Source organism: Myripristis murdjan, chromosome 8 (assembly GCF_902150065.1).
Source record: "Myripristis murdjan chromosome 8, fMyrMur1.1, whole genome shotgun sequence".
Lineage (NCBI taxonomy): Eukaryota > Metazoa > Chordata > Actinopteri > Holocentriformes > Holocentridae > Myripristis > Myripristis murdjan.
This window is the reverse complement of record NC_043987.1, coordinates 32,893,409-32,913,700: the sequence shown is the minus strand read 5'-3', so window position 1 is coordinate 32,913,700 and position 20,292 is coordinate 32,893,409. Positions and strand designations below refer to the sequence as shown.

Below are 20,292 nucleotides of genomic sequence, written 5' to 3'. Positions count from 1 at the left end.
TAAATACACAAATAACATGTAAGTATGTCTTTAAAACTCTCAATATGTAAATAGGACTTTGTAGAAATGCAACTTCTTTTGAGTATCTAATCTGCTCTGTGTGGTGAAAATGAAAAAAAAAAAAAAAAAAATACAACATTGAGTTGGATATATTAATGACTTCAAGAGCACCATCAAGAAGTGAAAACAAGAATCTTTCTAAGTGGAAGAATGTTTTTAAGTGTGTGTGTGTGTGTGTGTGTGTGTGTGTGTGTGTGTGTGTGTGTGTGTGTGTGTGTGTGTGTGTGTGTGTGTGAGATTTCCATCAGGATTTCAGAAACAAAAAAGGGATTATTTAAATTAATTTGAATTGATCTGAATTCTTCTGACTGGTCAGTAACAGTACAGAGGATGTGAAAAGGGCAGTCAATCAAAACAGATCCTGCTGTTGAGTAGGAGGGCAGCCACATTCAAAACCTGAAAACTCAGTAGAGAATCATGTGAGCCAGGAAATAATGGAACAAAAAGGCTGAAACATCAGACGCAGAACAAGGAAGGAGGCAACATGCTGCAACAGACTGGCACAGCAGCAAATATTTGTGACAACATGAGATTTTTTTAAGCTGTGATGCTTGAGGAACAATTTACATAAAAATCCCATTTCAGTAATTACAGCAAAGATTAAATAACATACCTGTATGTTGTATTCTAAAATATTTGGATGTAACTCTGGACAAATGAAGAACTGCATCTGAATTCACCTAAAAAAACAAATTTGACTCTGCCTAAACTGATATATGTATGTATGGATGGATGGATAGATGGATGGATATAATATTGAATTTAGTTGTTTAAATAAAAAAAAAAAAAAAAAAAAAAAAAAAAAAAACTTTGTTGGTTTCAAATATCATGCAGAAGCCATTTACTGGTGAAATTACCAAAATATAAACTAACATCAGGAAATACTCTCTCTTTATTAATTTGCTCATGTTTATAAAACAATGTAACTTAGTGGTTTAGTTTTTGTCAAATATATTGACTAACACAGATTTACAGTATTCATGATGAATATATAATTGTTGCATTACATCATTGCCAAACTGTGTCTGTTAATAAACACATGAATATGATGTTTGGCTGCATGTTTGTTTGATCTTCTTTCTCCATGTGAGCCACTTGTTTGTAGCTCTGTGTCTCCAGAGGACAAAGTCTCTTCCTCACACAAAGACACAGCTGCATCTTCAGTCCACACACTCTGTCCTCTAAGTGTCTGTGTTGAAGTGGATGTGTCTGTGGTCACACTAAACATTCTTGTCACTTTGTCATTATAATGGAAATCAGACTGATTGACTTATGTTTTGAAGGAAAGAAGCAAATAATTGTTCCACATATATGCATTTGATGATAGTAAAACACCCTGGCTGGACTCAAACCTGGTTCACTGTGAAAAGGACTTCTCCTGAATGGTACATGAATTCATTTTTGAAGCCACCAGGGAACCACATGGTGTTAAATCAATCTGTGGACTGAGGCTGCCTCCTCTGGTGGCTTCATGTTCCAAGTGTTCAGGGACTGAGGGGTTTTTGTACAGCTCTACCAATGGTTTGTGTCACTGTGGATATCTGGCACAATAATACACAGCAGTGTCTTCAGGCTGCAGATTCTGTCCAGTTAGAGTCACTGTGTTGCTGGAAGAGGCTGTGGACATACTGAACTTGTTTTTCAGTGAATCTTTGTAGCCTGTGCTGCTACCCTGAACCCATCCAATCCACTCCAGTCCTTTCCCTGCAGGCTGTCTGATCCAAGAAGTGGCATAGCTGCTAACAGAATAAGAGACCTGACAGGTGATGGTCAGAGTTTGACCTGGCCGGACAGTCAGAGAGGCTGGCTGTGTCAAGGTTTCACATTTCACACCTGTGGAAAACACAAACATTTTTTTTTAAATCAAATTATCCAGTTAAATGGCATCAGAAGAGCTGCTGGTTTTGTAAATGTGATGTGAAATCCAGAGAGACTCACAGGATCCAGCAGCCAGCAGCAGCAGCAGAGCTACAGACAACATGGTTTGTGTTGAAGTGAACTGGTGGGAGCTGCTCTTCCTCTTTTCTTTCAACTTCCAGCCTCATATCAACTCTTTATAGCAGAGGAACCAGGAAGGACACTTTGCATACAATCAAACATACGACTGAAGAGGATCTACTCAGCAGTGGATCTAAACTGAAGTAGTAGTTTTGTCCCAAGTGTGACAGTCCTCTAATGTGTGTGACTGTGCCACATCATTTTAATCCACCTGCTGACTGCTGGGATCTCTGGAGAGAGAGAAAACACCTTTTGTTGCCTAGAAATCAGCTCTGCCTGTTGTTGGGGCTTTAAATCAACCTGTTATGTCTTTTTCTGCAATAATCTGCTCAGTGTGTGATTCACTGTATTGCAGCCTTTTTACCTGATCAGTTTCCTGTTTTGATAACAATACATATACTGTTGTGTGGTTATACTTTTACTGAGACTTGTGGAGGACACAGTTCCATAAGGCTAAATTTTTATTCAGACTAAACCAACATGTTCTCTCAAATTCATTTGTCAGTATTGTATTATTGAGGGTGATTTCATATATTGAATGTGATCTTGTTTCAACAGTATGCATATACAGTTAGGGCCTTAAGTACACTATATTACCAAAAGTATTCGCTCACCTGCCTTTACTCATACTATGAACTGAAGTGCCATCCCATTCCTAACCCATAGAGTTCAATATGATGTCGGTCCACCTTTTGCAGCTATTACAGCTTCAACTCTTCTGGGAAGACTGTCCACAAGGTTGAGGAGAGTGTTTATAGGAATTTTTGACCATTCTTCCAAAAGCGCATTGGTGAGGTCACACACTGATGTTGGTCGAGAAGGCCTGGCTCTCAGTCTCCGCTCTAATTCATCCCAAAGGTGTTCTATCGGGTTCAGGTCAGGACTCTGTGCAGGCCAGTCAAGTTCATCTACACCAGACTCTGTCATCCATGTCTTTATGGACCTTGCTTTGTGCACTGGTGCACAGTCATGTTGGAAGAGGAAGGGGCCCGCTCCAAACTGTTCCCACAAGGTTGGGAGCATGGAATTGTCCAAAATGTTTTGGTATCCTGAAGCATTCAAAGTTCCTTTCACTGGAACTAAGGGGCCAAGCCCAGCTCCTGAAAAACAACCCCACACCATAATTCCTCCTCCACCAAATTTCACAGTCGGCACAATGCAGTCTGAAATGTACCGTTCTCCTGGCAACCTCCAAACCCAGACTCGTCCATCAGATTGCCAGATGGAAAAGTGTGATTCATCACTCCAGAGAACGCGTCTCCACTGCTCTAGAGTCCAGTGGCGGCGTGCTTTACACCATTGCATCCGACGCTTTGCATTGCACTTGGTGATGTGTGGCTTGGCTGCAGCTGCTCGGCCATGGAAACCCATTCCATGAAGCTCTCTGCGTACTGTACTTGGGCTAATCTGAAGGTCACATGAAGTTTGTAGCTCTGTAGCAATTGACTGTGCAGAAAGTCGGCGACCTCTTTGCACTATGCGCTTCAGCATCCGCTGACCCCTCTCCGTCACTTTACGTGGCCTACCACTTCGTGGCTGAGTTGCTGTTGTTCCCAAACGCTTCCATTTTGTTATAATAGAGCTGACAGTTGACTGTGGAATATTTAGGAGCGAGGAAATTTCACGACTGGATTTGTTGCACAGGTGGCATCCTATGACAGTTCCACGCTGGAATTCACTGAGCTCCTGAGAGCGGCCCATTCTTTCACAAATGTCTTGTTTCACAGTCTGCATGCCTGAGTGCTTGATTTTATACACCTGTGGCCAGGCCAAGTGATTAGGACACCTGATTCTGATCATTTGAATGGGTGAGCGAATACTTTTGGTAATATAGTGTATTTGGACAGTGACACACTATTTATAATTTTGCCGTTGTTCACCACCACAGTGGATTTGAAAATAAGTGATGAAGACAGGATTGAACTGCAGACTTTGAGCTTTAATTAAAGGGTTAAACAATAATATAGCTTTATCTGTTTAGTAATTCCAACCAGTTTTCTGGTACAAGTTAATCTTCCTTTCATCTGTCCAAAGAACCATGTTCCACAACTGGGCAGGCTTTTTTAGATGCTTTTTTCTGTAAAGTCAAACATGGCCTTCCTGTTCTTGAGTGACACCAGTGGTTTGCACCTTGCTGTGTACCCTCTGTTTTTATTTTCTCACAAATGTCTCTTGACTGTAGATTTGGACAATGATATGCCAACCTCCTTGAGAGGTAGGTATATCATTGTTGTACTCCAGGATACACCAAACTGTTGATTTGGTCTCTCCTAAAGTTGTTGCTATCTGTCTGATAGATTCTTTTTTTTTTTTTTTTTGCTCTTTGAGCCTGATGTTGGCCTCCCTCACCTGGATACACACCTCTTTGGATCGCATGTTTAGGGTTTAAAAAACAGCTACCAAATGCAAATGCAAACACTTGGAATAAACATCAGACCTTTTTTTTCTTAATGAAACTGCTTTTTAGTCAAGTGTCCAATTACTTTTGAGCCTCTGAAAATGGGGTGACAAAGTATGAAAAAGGCTGTAATTCCTTAATGGTTGATGCCATATTTTTGTTCAAGCTGAAAGTCTGCACTTTAATCATGTCTTGATTACTCCATTTCAAACCCACTGTAGTGGTGAACAAGGGCAAAATGATAAATATTGTGTCACTGTCCAAATACTCATGGACCTACCTGTACCTTCTTAACAAGAAAAATGTCAGAATTTCTTCAAAGTGTTAATTTCCCCTTTTCATTTGGATAGTCTCATTATTAAAGTCTAGCCAGTCAATAAACTCCAAGGTTCAAAAGTCATTAAAGACTCATGAAGAAAGCTGGAGCTGAACTTCTTGTTATGAAAAAGAAGAGAAAAAGAAAATTCATTGACTGCCCTCTAATGTTTCAAAGAAGAAATGTAGTGTAATTTCTACTCCAAAGTAACATCATTCACTTTCAACCCACCATATTGGATATAGATGGTAGTGACTGAAGCAAGAGTTTCTTTTTTAAAATTTTCAGTGATGCTTTCAGTTACCAAAGTGCTGTATTGGTTTTGGTATTTATGTTTTTTTTTTGTTTGTTTGTTTGTTTTTTTTGTTTGTTTGTTTTTGTGATATGATCTTTTACATTTATTCATTAAATATTTGTGGAATATTTGAAAGAAATTTGATGTTTTCAAATCATTTGTTGTAGTTATATGCTATTAATACTTTTTCTTTCTCGAAATATACATTTAAAGCTCAGTCATATTTCCGTGCTGCTCAGATGTAGGAGTGTTGTTAATCTAACAGAGCAATGAGGATGAGGACTGGAGGATTTTGTCCAGCTGCTCCACCAACTCCAGTCACTGTGGCTCTCGAGCACAATAATAAACAGCAGAGTCTTCAGTCTTCAGACTGTTCATCTGGAGATACAGCTGCTGTCTGCTGTTGTCTCTGGAGATGGTGAACCGGCCTTGGACTGACTGGGAGTAGAAGGTGCTGCTGCCACTATTATATCCGATAGTTGCAATCCACTCCAGTCCTTTTCCAGGAGCTTGTTTGATCCAGGACATCCACAAGCTGCTGAATGTGAATCCAGAGGCTGTGCAGGTTAATGAGTGGGACTCTGCAGGCTTTTTATCCACTGGTTCAGATTAGGTCAGAGTCTGACCATCAACACCTGGCAACACAAAACAGAAAAGCATCACATGCATGAAGTATGGATTTGAATGAAGACGCTGTCAAATTCAGGTGAGTGAAAATGTTGACCTGCCCAGCAGAGAGTTAAAAGCAGCAGTCCTGTCCTATAGCCCATCATGTTCAAGTGTGTGGCCACTGTTGTCTGTCATCCTCTCTGCAGTCACATAAGTAGAGATGGGAGACATCAAAGTTTTGCATTGACTCCTCCTCACAGGGAGGGACGACAGCACTGCAGTGGATCAGTGTCTCGGTTCTTATTTCATGCAGTGGAGAATGAATGTTCACTGTACAGAGTGACCCACAGGTAATCAAACATGCTTGGCTACACTGGAAACACAGTTAGCATCAATCATGTGAACTGGGGTCACGAATGTTAGCTCAGAGTTTCTGTTGCTGATGAAAGTGAATTGATGAGTAACAAGTTAGCCGACCTGAAGCTGACATCAAAACAACCATGCATGGCTCTGTTCATAGAAAAGTGGGATAAACATTAAAATTAGGTGAAGGTCATTGTGGTCTTCATATTCTTATCAAAACCAGGAGGTGATGGTGATGTTGTGAGGTTCTTCAGTAAACTGTATACATGCATGATGATCTCACATAAAACCTTTCTACAAAGCAGTTCCCTTAAAACAGATTTTCAAGATTTTTGTGTGAAAAAGCATTCATTCTCGGAGTTAAATCATGTGAGTTAAACAACATTTTTCATACATTTTCAGATTTTAGGATGGGCAGGTAAGGCGAATTTTTCACGAGTATTTGCTCCAAGCACCCAATATGTAAATATGTTATGTGGATTTATTTTTACAGCTCCTCATTTAACATTTTCATTGTGTCTCACAAGCAAAAGAATAAATAGTAACATCTTAACAGGCCAACATTCATCCAAAGAGTCTCCTAATGTTCACTACAGGAGATGAGATGGTGAACCAAGCAACTGGACTGACAGCTGAGTATTTGATGGAGCTACAGCGACTGCAGGTGAAAACACACTCCAGTCTGCAGACCAGGACTCACCTGTTCTAATCAAAACACTGGACCCAGAGGATGTGCAGGTCACTCAGTGAGATTCATCATAGCACACCAGTTAGTGGGGTTTTCTCCTTGTAGTTTGTTCCATCTTTGTCTCAAATGAAGGATGAAGTGGGAAACTACATTAAATAAAGCCTGTTGAAGTGGTAGTTACTTGCATCATGCAACATAAATGCTGATAATTATATCAGTGTGAATCATCAAAAGTGTTTCATTACCATTTATTAAATAAGCCTAAAGTCACCACTGTGTTAAAATGCATGATCTTATGTTAACTAACGCAGATTTACAGTATTCATGATCAATAAATAATTTTTTGCTTTACATAGTTGCCAAACTGTGTCTGTTAATAAACACATGAATATGATGTTTGGCTGCATGTTTGTCTGATCTTCTTTCTCCATGTGAGCCACTTGTTTGTAGCTCTGTGTCTCACAGAACCACATGGCATAAAATTAATCTGTGATCTGAGGCTGCCTCCTCTGGTGACTTCATGTTCCAAGTGTTCAGGGACTGAGGGGTTTTTGTACAGCTCTACCAATGGTTTGTGTCACTGTGGATCTCTGGCACAATAATACACAGCAGTGTCTTCAGGCTGCACATTCTGTCCAGTTAGAGTCACTGTCTTGCTGGAAGAGTCTAAGGAAATACTGAACTTGTTTTTCAGTGAATCTTTGTAGTATTCACCGCCATAGCTATCTTTCATTCCAATCCACTCCATTGTTTTCCCTGCAGGTTGTCTGATCCAAGCTGTGTAAGTGCCAAGAGAATAAGAGACCTGACAGGTGATGGTCAGAGTTTGACCTGGCCGGACAGTCAGAGACGCTGGCTGTGTCAATGTGTAACATTTCACACCTGTGGAGGAGAAAATATTCAACATATCAGTGTATCTGACAGTGGAATAATAATAAAGAAGTGGTGCAGTGTGATGATAGAGTGTGTTTGTCCGTCAAAGAGACTCACAGGATCCAGCAGCCAGCAGCAGCAGCAGAGCTACAGAGAACATTGTTGGTGTTGAAGGTCAACTGGTGGGAACTTCTCTTGGTCTGCCTCAGCTGACAGTGTGATATCAAGTGTTTATAGCAGACTAGAAGGAAATCAGCTTTGCATACAGCACAACACTAACATCACATAAAAGGAGGATGGACTGTTGCATTACAAGCACTTAAAGCATGAATTGCCAATTGTTGTCTCTTCTTATGAAGTAGGAACAAAAAAAATGTTCATTTACTCCTATTTTTAACAATTGAACAGAAAAAATTGGCTTTGTTTTTAAATTATAAATTGGTACCTAATACACGCTGAATTTTTTTGCATGTTTTGGAAAAAAATTAAGTTTAGAAAATATGAAGTGAAGAAGTCTAATCTAATTATGTCTTTTTCCTTAATCAGTTCCTGTTCTGGTAACAACACATATCCTGTTGTATAGTTCTCGTTGTATGAAGCCTGTCAAAGATACAATTCCAAATCTACTAAATCTTTATTAACATCACACCAACATGTCCACTGATATTTATTGTGCTTGATTTTTTCACTTGAAATTATTTCACATGTTTTGAATTCAAAAGCGGCCAGTGCAGAATAACATTATTATGAATTGTTGCATTGAGATGTCATTAATGGATGCTATATTTCATTATCATTGTTATTTTCTCTACAGTCAGCTCCATGGATGAAAACAATAATCCAGGATCTGAATAATCCCAGTGTGAGTGTACTGGTGGTAAATAGAGGAAGTAGTTTTTGTATGTCTTTCCTATGACTGTCTCTCACTGGGTCTGTTCGGGCACAGTAATACATGGCTGTGTCAGCTTTGCATACAGCACAACACTCACATGACATTAAAGGATGATGGGTTGCTGTACCTCAAGCATCCGATGTTTAATTCAAGGTTAATTCCTAACTCCTAATATTATTTATGATACACAATACATGCTGCTTTACATGGCCACTTTATTAGGTCCACCTGCAGGGCTGCCGCTCCCTATACGCAGACTACGCACAGCGCGTAGGGCCCAAAAATTAAGGTTGATAATAAAAAAAATGTCATGATAATTATAACATTATTACATAACAAATATACAAAATGTATAGATTACTTTTGAACAGGCCCACCGTTGTCTTTTTTAATTGTGTACCCTACTCAATTTGAGCAAAATAAATGTTTTACCTAAAAGCCCCCCTGTTTCTAATATTCTGTCCCCCTCATGTATATAAATAGGGAGTACAAAAATTAGAAACACCTCAAAATGTAATGTAGTCCACTACAAGATCTCAGCAAACTGCATCCCCTATAATAAACACAGAATTAAATTTACACATTTTCCACAATGCCAACAAAAACTGAGCATTATTAACTTTCTTAAAAGGTAGAATTTATGGCAGAGCTGTTGCTTTGAACTGCATTAGATTGTACAGGTGGACCTGATAAAGTGGCCGCTGAGTGTATGTTCCCATTAGTTGTCATTCAGACTGACAGACGAGTCAGAAGCTGAATCTAAAACCTCGGACAGTCCCATCGGTTGTGAACGTTATTCAGAAGACGGAGAGGTCAGAGCTACTATGTCTCCCTCTTGTGGTCAGAGTCAGTAATGCAGCAAAGCTGTGAACCTACAGCTGATTCTAACACAGTAACACAACATGTGTTCCTCTAGAGAAAACAATGTTTTATATTAATCACACAAAAAAATCAGCACCAGCTGGCAAGGGGCTAGTGGGAGCCAATTAACATCAATACATACACATTGTCAGTTTAGTCAATGTGTATGTATTGATGCTGGTGCTGATTTCACTGATTACAGAAGCAGCCGATATAAACCAGCTGATTTGGACTGACTGTAATGCCTGTTGAAGCCCATGCGGCGAAACGCTTTGTCAGACTCTTAACAAATAAATATTAAAGTTACCACATTGTGTGTGGCGGAAACCTTTCTTCTACTATGACATATTTACAGTGTTAGAATGAAAAGTATATCAGCTTTTAGAGCCTGGCTTAAAGTCCTGTTTACTAGCCGCTTGGTGTAAATCTGAAACTGGGGTTATTAAAGGACATCATGTGCAGCGTAAAGCCAGGGGGTTATTGAGATGGTGGGAAAGTTTGCTGTTTATTGCTGCTGTGAATGTTCAGTGTGACTTCAGTTCAGTTGATATCTTTGTAAATACAGCAGCTAAGCTATCCTGCTGGGAATGCAGGGGGACAACAGGGAGGTAACATTGAGCCTGGCAGTAGATAACTCGCCACAGTCATAGTGGATGTATTTGCTTAGCAGTCAGCACTCCCCTGGAGTCGCTCTAAGCAGTCCCGCATCTTGAAGCTGTACACTGTTACAGATGTGCAGTGCCCGCTGAGGCGGATTCAGCTCCACGGACAGTGCCCGCTAAGGCAGATTCAGCACCACGGACAGTAGCCAATGAGGCGGATTCAACACCACGGATAGTACCCGCTGAGGCGGATTCAGCACCACGGACAGTACCCGCCGAGGCGTATTCAGCACCACGGACAGTGCCCGTCGAGGCGAATTCAGCACCACGGACAGTACCCGCTGAGGCGGATTCAGCAGCACGGACAATTCCTGCTGAGGCAGATTCAGCACCACGGACAGTACCTGTAAGATTTTCTATGGGGATGTGCGGCTATAACTTTGTTCTTATTATTAATGCGTTAATGTTATCAGTTATTAATTAGCCTATTAATCGTTATTAATTTGTTTAGTCTTTATGAGTTTCCTAGGCCATTGATTTAATTAATTTGTCAATTTGTTTGCATCTGTATATGGAAATTAACATAAATTGATAATAGCTTGAAAAGATGATTAGCAAAAGCCCTCAAAAGGCATCATGGTGCTCAATGAGCAAAGAATAGCAATTAAAGTATGAATACATGTCTTGAGTAATAATCTAGCAATTTTCATGTTGTCTCATCAGACAGAGTTTCCCACACTTACTTGAACAAATATTGATGGATCTTGTGAATTCGTTTTTGGCGTGGTGGGACTTGCAAGTGACATCTGAACCTTTTGCCCACTCCTTCATATCAAGCTTAATCTGACTGGTCAGACTGAAGGTTTTCTCCCCTCCATCCACACTTTGCAGCTTCTTTTCGACTGGTGAAGCCTTGACAGTATCGTTTCCCAGTTGCCATTGCACAGTAAGCTGGTTTGGAAAGAAGCTACTCAGGGTGCAGATGAGTGTGACTGGTGAGCTCTCAAACTTGCCTTCCCAGATGGAGTAGAGTGTGATGTTTGGAGAGATCACCCGTGGCGCTGGAACTCAGCAGAGGTTGGTTTTCAGGTCATGTACATTTTCAAAATCCTAATGTAGGATCTCAGGAGAAGTTATACAAACCTTTTGATTTTAGGCAACTTAGCAGCTCTACCATCTCAACCCTAGGTGTAATATCCCTGTACTTTGGCGAGATGGCAGAGTTGTACGTTTACACTGGCTGGTGCTTAAAGTCAGGTGGAGATGGAGCAGGAGGTGTGTTGCACAGATGTTAGAGCAAGACAGGGAAGAGCGATCAGGGCAGGCAGCAAGCGGAAGCACCGAGTAACACCCAGGTCCCAAAAAAGCTCCCAAAATACAGAAGTGAAACATGACACTGAGCAACAGTGCATCACACACACCAGCTGTGACACCTGCTCATGCCAGGAAAGGAAAGGCACTGAAAATGTAAATATCTTATAACTATTTACATTCTCAGGCACCTCTAGGGATTTTTTGATGACTTCTTACAACACACTGGGAAATAGAAAAGATACAGTACAGAAGCCCCCTGGGGCCACATAGTAGAAAAAAATAAATTCATGTGCAAATCTACACACTCTTTACAAATCTGCATCAGTCTGTGAATCTACACAGATTTACATATTTAAATTCAAATTACATATTTAACCCCAGTTTTGTTGACTTCACCATCGGTAAAAAGAGTCAGTTTGGTCTTGAGATGAAAATTGTTGCACCATTTGCGACTTAAGAAGTAATATAGACTAAAAGTAAATGTACCAGCACATGGGGCAACAAGCCTGTTGATACTGAATTTTGCACATTTTCAGCTGGGATTACAGCATTTTCCTTGAAGAGTAACTATTATTTTATTATAGAGAGTTTGGCAACACTTGTTAAGGACACAATTCCATAAACCCTATAGTTTTTGGCTGGTAATACACTCACTGCTCCACAGACCCACACACACTTATTCCAAATATGGTTGGGTACCGCCCACATCCGAGTCCTCATTACAAAGGATTTCAATAGCAAAAAGGCATTTTTCAGTGATTAACATGGTGGACAAGGAAGATTATTTGCAAGAGATGCCAGCTAAGAAGCCAAGAATCTGTCCAGAGAAGCAAAACGCGCCCAGTGTTTCTGTGAAATATACCAAATAAAACCCAACAGTTTTAAGTGTTATGAAGAAATGTATGAATGACACCACATGGATTTGTTATTGAATGCTGGCCAAACAGCGTGTCTACTGTGGCTGAAAGTACATGAACTAGCTACCTAGACAACTAACTAGCTAACGAAAGCAGTGATTTAAGTTTTCTGTCACAATGAACGTATACAGGGATATGAATAACCGGATTTCTCTGTGTTCCATGTAAACATCATATCGCGGATATGCTCAAAGCTGGGATACTAAAGACCTTGTAAACACAGTAATAAGGGCTTTGCAAGGCCAGGTAGTCCGACAGAGTAAATTAGGTTAAGGTCCAAATCAATAGTTAAATGACTGCCTAAGGCTACCTGGCAATATGATAGGGCCAGATTCTGAGTGCTTTTGTGAGAGATTAGAGACTAAATTAAAGGAAGTGAGCTGCTAACCTCAAGGCTAGCATTATGCCAGATATTTAACGGAGTTCAGATTCTGAATTCTGATGTACCTGTTTAGTTAAGAGACCAGGTTGATTCTGCAACCATTTTTTGAAATACCACATGGTATCAGATTCCCCGTGTTGCTTTCTCTGAGTCACATGTTAATTAAAGGATCCTTCATTTAAAGGCTCAGATGGATGAGCACAATGCAAAAACTCACCTGCAGGTACATTCAGGTGAAAGATTCTAATCAAATGTATAATTTCATACAGTTTATTTAAAATAGAAAGCGCAATAAAAATGTTTGAAATCTGTGACTATAAAATATGTATTTACAGATGACCAGCACTGCAGCCAGCACGTTGGCAGTGGAAGACTCCCGTCCTTCCCCCAGGTCAGAGACGATGAGATGGCTGATGCTACTGATCCAAACAACACTCCTCAACAGGTACATTCATGTTCATCCCCTCAGATTTCAATCTACTGTCTGTCTTTGTCATAGTTTTGTATTTGTGTTAGATTAGCAGCTAAAAAAGTGGAAGGAAGATCATTGTGATGGTAATCTAGTTTGAATAAGGACACCAAACAGTTTGCGATAATGCATCTAGAAGGTTAGCGGTAGTGGGATATTTAGGGCAGATTTGAGCATTCAGAGGGATTTATTTCTTGGTTAATTATCACTCTCTTCTGGGCACTCACGGCTAGGGATGGGATTTGATAAGATTTTAGCAGTTCCGATTCCAGAATCGAATTTGCTTATCGATTCGATTCTTAAACAATTCTCTTCTCAATGGGCAAGGGGAAGAAGAAAAAAATGGACAAATGGGTTTATTAGTATTACCTTTCTCATTGTGTTGTTAAAATGCCACCACTCCTGTCCATCCAAATTACTTTTGCACAACTACATTTGAGTGTTCAAATGATTGAAATATTTATTAAATAATGGTACAATGGTATAAAACAAATAATCATTTTTTTCTCAATCAGGGTACAGAAGAATCAGATGTGAGCATTTGACTGGAGAAGTTCTGATACTACATGGTACTGGGTTATTTCGGTCGATAGCTTAAAAGGTATTGACTAGGGTTGGGAACGATATAGCGATATGACCGGATAACTGCTTTTACAGGTGAGAGATATGGCTGTGTTGGTAGCAGATTCCTCAGTTGATACGACTCAGCCATGAATCCTCAGATGAATTGATTGTGGAGTTGTGGATCGGATATCGCGACACTAGGAGTCGTCTGCCTGAGGCTTTACAGTTTTCATCTCTAAAACAACACGAGAGCTCACCAAACGACTCTCGCGCGCCGTAACGTTATGTTCCCAAACCAAAACTTACAGTATAACTACAAGTAACATGACTGACAATGACGATGAAAAACAAAACAAAACAAACAAACAAAAAAAAATGGATGTAAATTTTGCCAACAGCAGCAGCACCGACAATAGCACCAGCTTGAGCGGTGAAAATAGTGTTTTATGTTTGCTTGTCTTTTCCTGGACTAATATTTGCCACTATTGAAAATTTAAGCCACAGGATATTTGTCATTTTTGGAGCGGCTTTGCACTATTTATTTATTACTATAGTGAATTATGTTCTGTTTTTATATATATACATTTTATTTTCTGATCCCATCCAACAAAATGATGTTCATTCCGCAAGTCTTTTTTTTTTTTTTTTTTTTTTTTTTTATCTGTGTCTAAAAATAAATACATTCACATGGGATTTTGTTGTTGTTTATTGTTTATTATTGTTGAAAGTGACATAAAGCAGCAATGGTCAGGGATATGTGGTCTTTTATGTGTTTGAAAATACTGTAAGAATGTCATTTTATAGAACTGGCTTCTGTATGATTAACGTCTACATCAACAAATGTTAACTATCGAATTGTTTTTACATCGTATTCAAATCGTATCGAATCGTATCATTCTTAACCCGTATCGAATCGTATCGAATCGTTCTGTATTAAAAATATATTGTTTTTTAATCGAATCGTAACCCATGTATCTAGATATGTATCAAATCAGCCTCATGCCAGACATTCCCAACCCTAGTATTGAGGGCTGGGTATCAACAACAGATGACGCACGAGCTTTAGCTACACTCCTGCTGCTGCTTGGATGAGATTCATTAACGTTAGCGTCACTCTGGAGCATATTGAAAACGTGACATTCCTGCAAAGTAATTGCATGCTGTGTGGACAAACGTTTCTGCATGCTGCTAGTACTTCCTCCCTTTGTCGAAATAGAAGTTTTGCAACACACCTTCCGTTAGTGACTAGAAACTGTGTGTGAAGAATTGGAAAAAACTGTTCCCCACAAGGAACTGTAACACTGTGTGTTTAGTTCAAGATGTGTAAACGCAGACAGATTACTTTGTTTTGTTTTTATTTAAAGACATGGATTTTGAAGATTCTGATGAACTATATGATTCAACATAAGAGAGTGCAGATGATTATGTTCCAAACACCACTTCCAAAAGTGATAGTGACAGTGATGCTAGCCTTAAACCAAACCCAAGGGCAAAACGGACGTCTCTCGATGACATACTGAATGCCTCTGGCTCAATGAGCTCTCCTGTCTGTGACAGCACAACGTCAGACCCAATGGCCTTTGACAAGTGCAGCCTTACATCTGAAGCCAGTGGAGCAGAAGACTGTGAGAAGTGTTTAAGGACTGACCCAGAAGCTAAGAACCGGGACTGACAGGTCCTGAAATTTTACGTTTATGAGCACATTACAGCCAACAAAAGGAAATTGTGACGTAAATAGTGTGAAGATTACCAATTCCATGCTATGGCTGTTTTTGTTTACATTCTTCATTTGCATTCATTCATTCATATCTCAGAAAAAACACAATGCATATGTCCTGAAGGTCTTCTGCTTTTATTTATTTATTTATTTGGTTTCTTTTTTGTTTTGAAGTTCATTTGACTTCATTTCTTCAGATTGCATTTGAAGTTAAACTCATTAAAAGTTCTGCAATTAGAATGTGTGTTTAATGTCTTGAACTTCACTTAGTAGTTAGTTGCAGTGTTGGGCAAGCTACTTGGAAAATGTAGTGAGCTAAGCTACCAGTTACTCTGCATTAAATGAAGCTTCACTACACTGAAGCTACCCTCCAGATAATGTAGCAAGCTAAGCTACAATACAGTGGCAAAATGTAGCTTAACTACATCAAAGCTACTTTTTTTTTTTTTTTTTTTTTTTTTTTTTTTAACATGAACCAACTTCATTCCAAGTCATTGCTATCTTAGTGATAAATAAAACTGTCAGTCAAACAGAAAGTCAGGCAAAAAATGTTCAGTTCATTAGTTGATGAAACTGTGCTCTCTCTGCTTTTACTGCTACAAACCATGGCAACAAAAATACACAACATGCATCACATAATAACAAAAAGCAGGTAGTGCATTTATACTAATGTGGGGGAAGTATGTATATATGTTAGTGTGTGTGTATGTGTGCACACCTGTATTTGCATGTAGTTTCTGCCTCTGTGTTCCAAAGTTTTTTCCTTATTAGTGGATACGGAGGCCAGGCATCCTGATCTTTCTTACCAGCTTTCTTAACAGCTGCTTGTTCACGCGACACATGTGCTCGTGTCCCGCTCCAGCAGACAGGTAGGACAGGTACGCGACGTCAAACAGAAAAGCGGCTGTCGGCGACACATACAGGTCCATGAGCGGCGGTGACGTCACCCACTGCTCCCAATCTATGTCAGATGTCAAACCGCAGCAAAAGCTCCGTTGCATTTAAGTTTGAGAAATGGCTGGGAAAATGTAGCTTCTGTGGACGCTACTGTGCTATTTGATCAGTAAAATAGTTTCACTACTTAAAAGCTATTTGATTTGGAAAACAGCGACGCTACGAACACGCTACTGACAAATGTAGTTAAACTAGTAACGTCGCTACTTGTAACGCCGCTACTGCCCAACACTGGTTAGTTGTAGTTTTATTATATTGGTCCTACGTGTCAGGTGAGTAGTAGTTTGCTGATGCTAGGTGGCTGACTGTGGTTAAAAATATAAGAAAAAAGTAGTTGTGACTGTGTGAGACTTTAAAGGTTTGACTTGTTGCAGGTATGATATGGGTTGGAAAATATCCTGACAATAATTTACTACTGTTGCAATGTTTTGCATGTGAATAGAGATAGCCGGTCTTTAGTTCATGAATTCAGATATTTAAAGTCATGTATAGGCCAACAAAGCTATGGTTAGTGTACCTGATTTTTTTCATACCTTTAAAACCTTTAGAAAGGCTGGTCCCCACAGGTGATGATCGGAAAGTTGGTCCCCACCCAATATGGAAACCAGTGTGTGTGTGTGTGTGTGTGCGCGCAGTGTGGTCAATGCAGTGTATCACGACCCTCACTTCTTGGATCAATCCAAGTTAAACTGAAAATTTACATATCGACTGCAAAGGCGCTGTCCTGTGGCAGGAGGAGAGCGTTGCAGACCCCCCATCCTCTCCTTGAGCCCTCAGGCTGAGTGGGCAGCTGGTGGAGCAGATCCAGTGTCTGGCTGCTGACACTGACTGCCCTGTCTCCCAGCAGGCTTATAACACTCACTTTGAATTCAAAATAAAACAGTTGCACAAAGAATATTTGCTCTTTTCATAACAACAATAATAATAATAATAATAATAATAATAATAATAGATAATCAAACCAGTTAGGACTTATTTTTGTGATAGCCTACTTGAAACTGCAAAACTAAAAACACATACATTTCTATGTTGCCTCAAATTGTTAGCCAGTATACTAAATTTCAAACAATTTGATCAGTTTCTGGATTGACTAAGTATATACAGTGGTGGAAAAAAGTTTTCGGACGGCCTTAAAGTTTTACACAATCTCAAATATTATCATGAAATATTTGTGGAAAAATCTTTTTGTGTTTCAAGGTGTGGCTGCATTAGACAGATACAAACAAATACAAATTATATTTGTTTGTTTATTGTACAAGAAAAACTAACAAAACCAAATTCTTGACAAATTCTTCTGACCACAGAATCTTCTTCCAATTCCTGGCTGTCCAGTTCTTGTGTGCCTGGGCCGACGACGCCGGGCTAACCTCTGTCTCTCATTGATCAGGGGCTTCTTGATAGCCTTGTAGGACCTCAAGCCATGATCTAAAAGTCGGCCACGTACAGTGCGGGTGGAACACTGGACACCAGTTTGGTTTGACCACTGCTGCTGAAGCTCCTGTGATGTCATTCGGCTGTTTTGCCTGCACATGCGGATCAGGATGTGGTCATTTCTTGCTGAAGAAACCCTTGGACACCCAGATCTTGGTTTGTCTTCCAAGCTGTTGGTTCGTCTGTGTTTCTGCAGAGTGTATCCAACTGCTGAAGGACTGCATCTTCACTTCCTGGCTATCTGGCGGCAGCTGTACCCTTCCTGGCTGAGAATCTTGATCTTCAGGCGTGTTTCCTGCGTTAGGTTCCTTGTTTTAGCCATTTTTGTGTCTGAAGAACTTTCAAATGTGCTGGCTTTATATAGACACGAAGCTTGGCAGCAAAAATTGTGTCTTTTAATAAAAAGAACAACCTTCATCACTTGTACCAAAATGACCCAATACTCAAAATTTCTTATGTATTTTTATGGATCCAATCAGTTAAGTTTTTAATGGCTTTTTTAGGATTTGTTTAGTATTTTGGCTGTGACTGTACTAAAAGAAATTGCACTTGAAGACCTAAGAGTGATTCTTAATGCAATACTTCACAAATGCATGGGGTGTCCAAAAACTTTTTTTTCCACCACTGTATATATAAAATTTGATGTGAATCTTACGTTTTGGCAGTGTAATGGGGACGGTTATTGATCCTGCTGGATGGTCCACGGTACAGCTTACGTTTTGTTTCAAGTCTGATCTCTTCACTCGGATCTGGCTGACCGCTGAATAGTAGCAGTCCTTCTGAACTGCAGGGTACTGAAGAGAGTCGGGCAGGTTCGTCCCGCTGGCAGTGGCACAGCTGAAGGTCAGGGAGGCGGGCGTGAAGCCGGTGGCGAGGACGCCGACAGTCAGCGTGTCACTGGTCTCAGAACCACATTGTACCAGAGGAAACACAGTAGGGGCCTTTGGCGTGTCTGAGAAAAAGAAAAATATTTCTCATAAGGATACTGAAATAAAAGTTTGATTCCACATGACAGAATTTTTTAAACATGAGTGATAACAAAGAGAAGCCAGTGGCAGCTTTGTGTTGCAGCTTTCGTATCCCAGTTATTTACATGTTGGTAAGGAAAGGAACAGACTTAGGTCTCTCACTTATAGCACTTTGTAGTAGTTATTGGCTATCAGTCAGTATATTGTTGGTAAATTATGATCAATTAATAGATTCAACAGTATATTTAGAAACTCATCATTATTTGACATTTGTGGAGGGTTTGACAAAAGTAAACATCCATTCATTTCTGTAGTAGCAGCCACATCACAATATGGACATTAAATGATTATGAAATAATTACTGTTCCTTTTGTTTCAGTTCACTGGTTATTTAAGTTGACAATTCTTACCTGATGAAAAAGTTTCTGTTGTACCCTTCCCCCAGGAGTCAAAAGCACCGTAGCACAGCGCTAAATCTACTTATCACTCATTTTCAAAAGGCTTCATCCAGTCAATAACTAGTTTGAAAAGTCTATAACTTTACTTATAATAGAGAATAATATTACAATCCATTTGAATGACCAAATGCCCTAATATTACAACTTTTTGTCTAAGATCTTGTCTGATACTGAGGATTTTGCCGTTTCCACTTTTCGCACAATTGAAACTGTTTTTATTTGAATAACGAGTATCTGAACTGACACCTGACAAGCAGAGAACTTAAAAATGATCTTTTAGTCATAAAAAACATAATATTGCTCGGTCTGAGTTATAAACGAAGAGAGATTTTAATTCTTACCTGATGACACAGTGACCATAGTGCCTTTTCCCCAGTAGTCAAAAGCCCAGTTGTCACAGTGGAGACAACCAATACACACTTCTTACAAAAACTATCCTCCTAAGTGCCTCACATCATACAGACTGTGGAGCCTGCCAGCTTAAAGGCAGTCTAAAGTTAAAATCAAACTAACATCTACTACATCTGTTGATAGACCCGACTCGGTTTCACACTGAAGACAGATCATTTGACAGATTACAAATTACTGTTGGCTGTTTTAGCACAAGACAACAGTTGTGATTACCGGTAAATAATACAATATTTCTGACTGATGTATTAAGAATTTCAGTATCTAATCAGAAATATTAATATTACGTACCTGAGGAGACGGTGACCATTGTTCCCTTTCCCCAGTAGTCAAAAGCAGCATAGTCACAGCCTAACAGTTTACTATCTACTGCATACAAAAACCTGCGTCCACAAACCTACACTTTTCTGCCATCCTACAAATACATTTTATCTGCTTGTACAAGTGTTTATGAATAAAAATTAAATGATACATGATGTTGACCTTCAAACTTTAAACCGACTTCAGTGACAACAAGTGGAAACTCTCTCTTGTCCCTCTTTTTCAACACATTCTGTGTCTCAGTGAAATCCCTAATATGAAGTTTGAATTAATGTAATTAATTAATTAATGTTCTTTAAGCAAAGTAAAAAGCATGAAGCCTTTCACAACACAGCAGCTTTTTAGGGGATTTGTGGGCTGTTTTGTGTTTTGTTTATTTTGGTGTGTGATCAGTGTACAGTTTTGGCTGTTTACACGAAAAACAATATTTTAGT

General features: G+C 39.6%; 1 protein-coding gene and 1 gene segment (V, D, J or C); both read right to left on the bottom strand.

Annotated features, from left to right (window-relative positions):
- LOC115363486 (uncharacterized) overlaps positions 1 to 20,292 on the bottom strand; it is a 381,300-nt gene that overhangs the window by 258,459 nt on the left and 102,549 nt on the right. The window lies entirely within an intron of this gene.
- On the bottom strand, positions 1,589 to 7,760 carry LOC115363592 (immunoglobulin heavy variable 3-23-like). The segment is given in 2 exon segments: positions 1,589 to 1,893; positions 7,718 to 7,760. Coding segments are annotated over 2 exon segments (348 nt in total).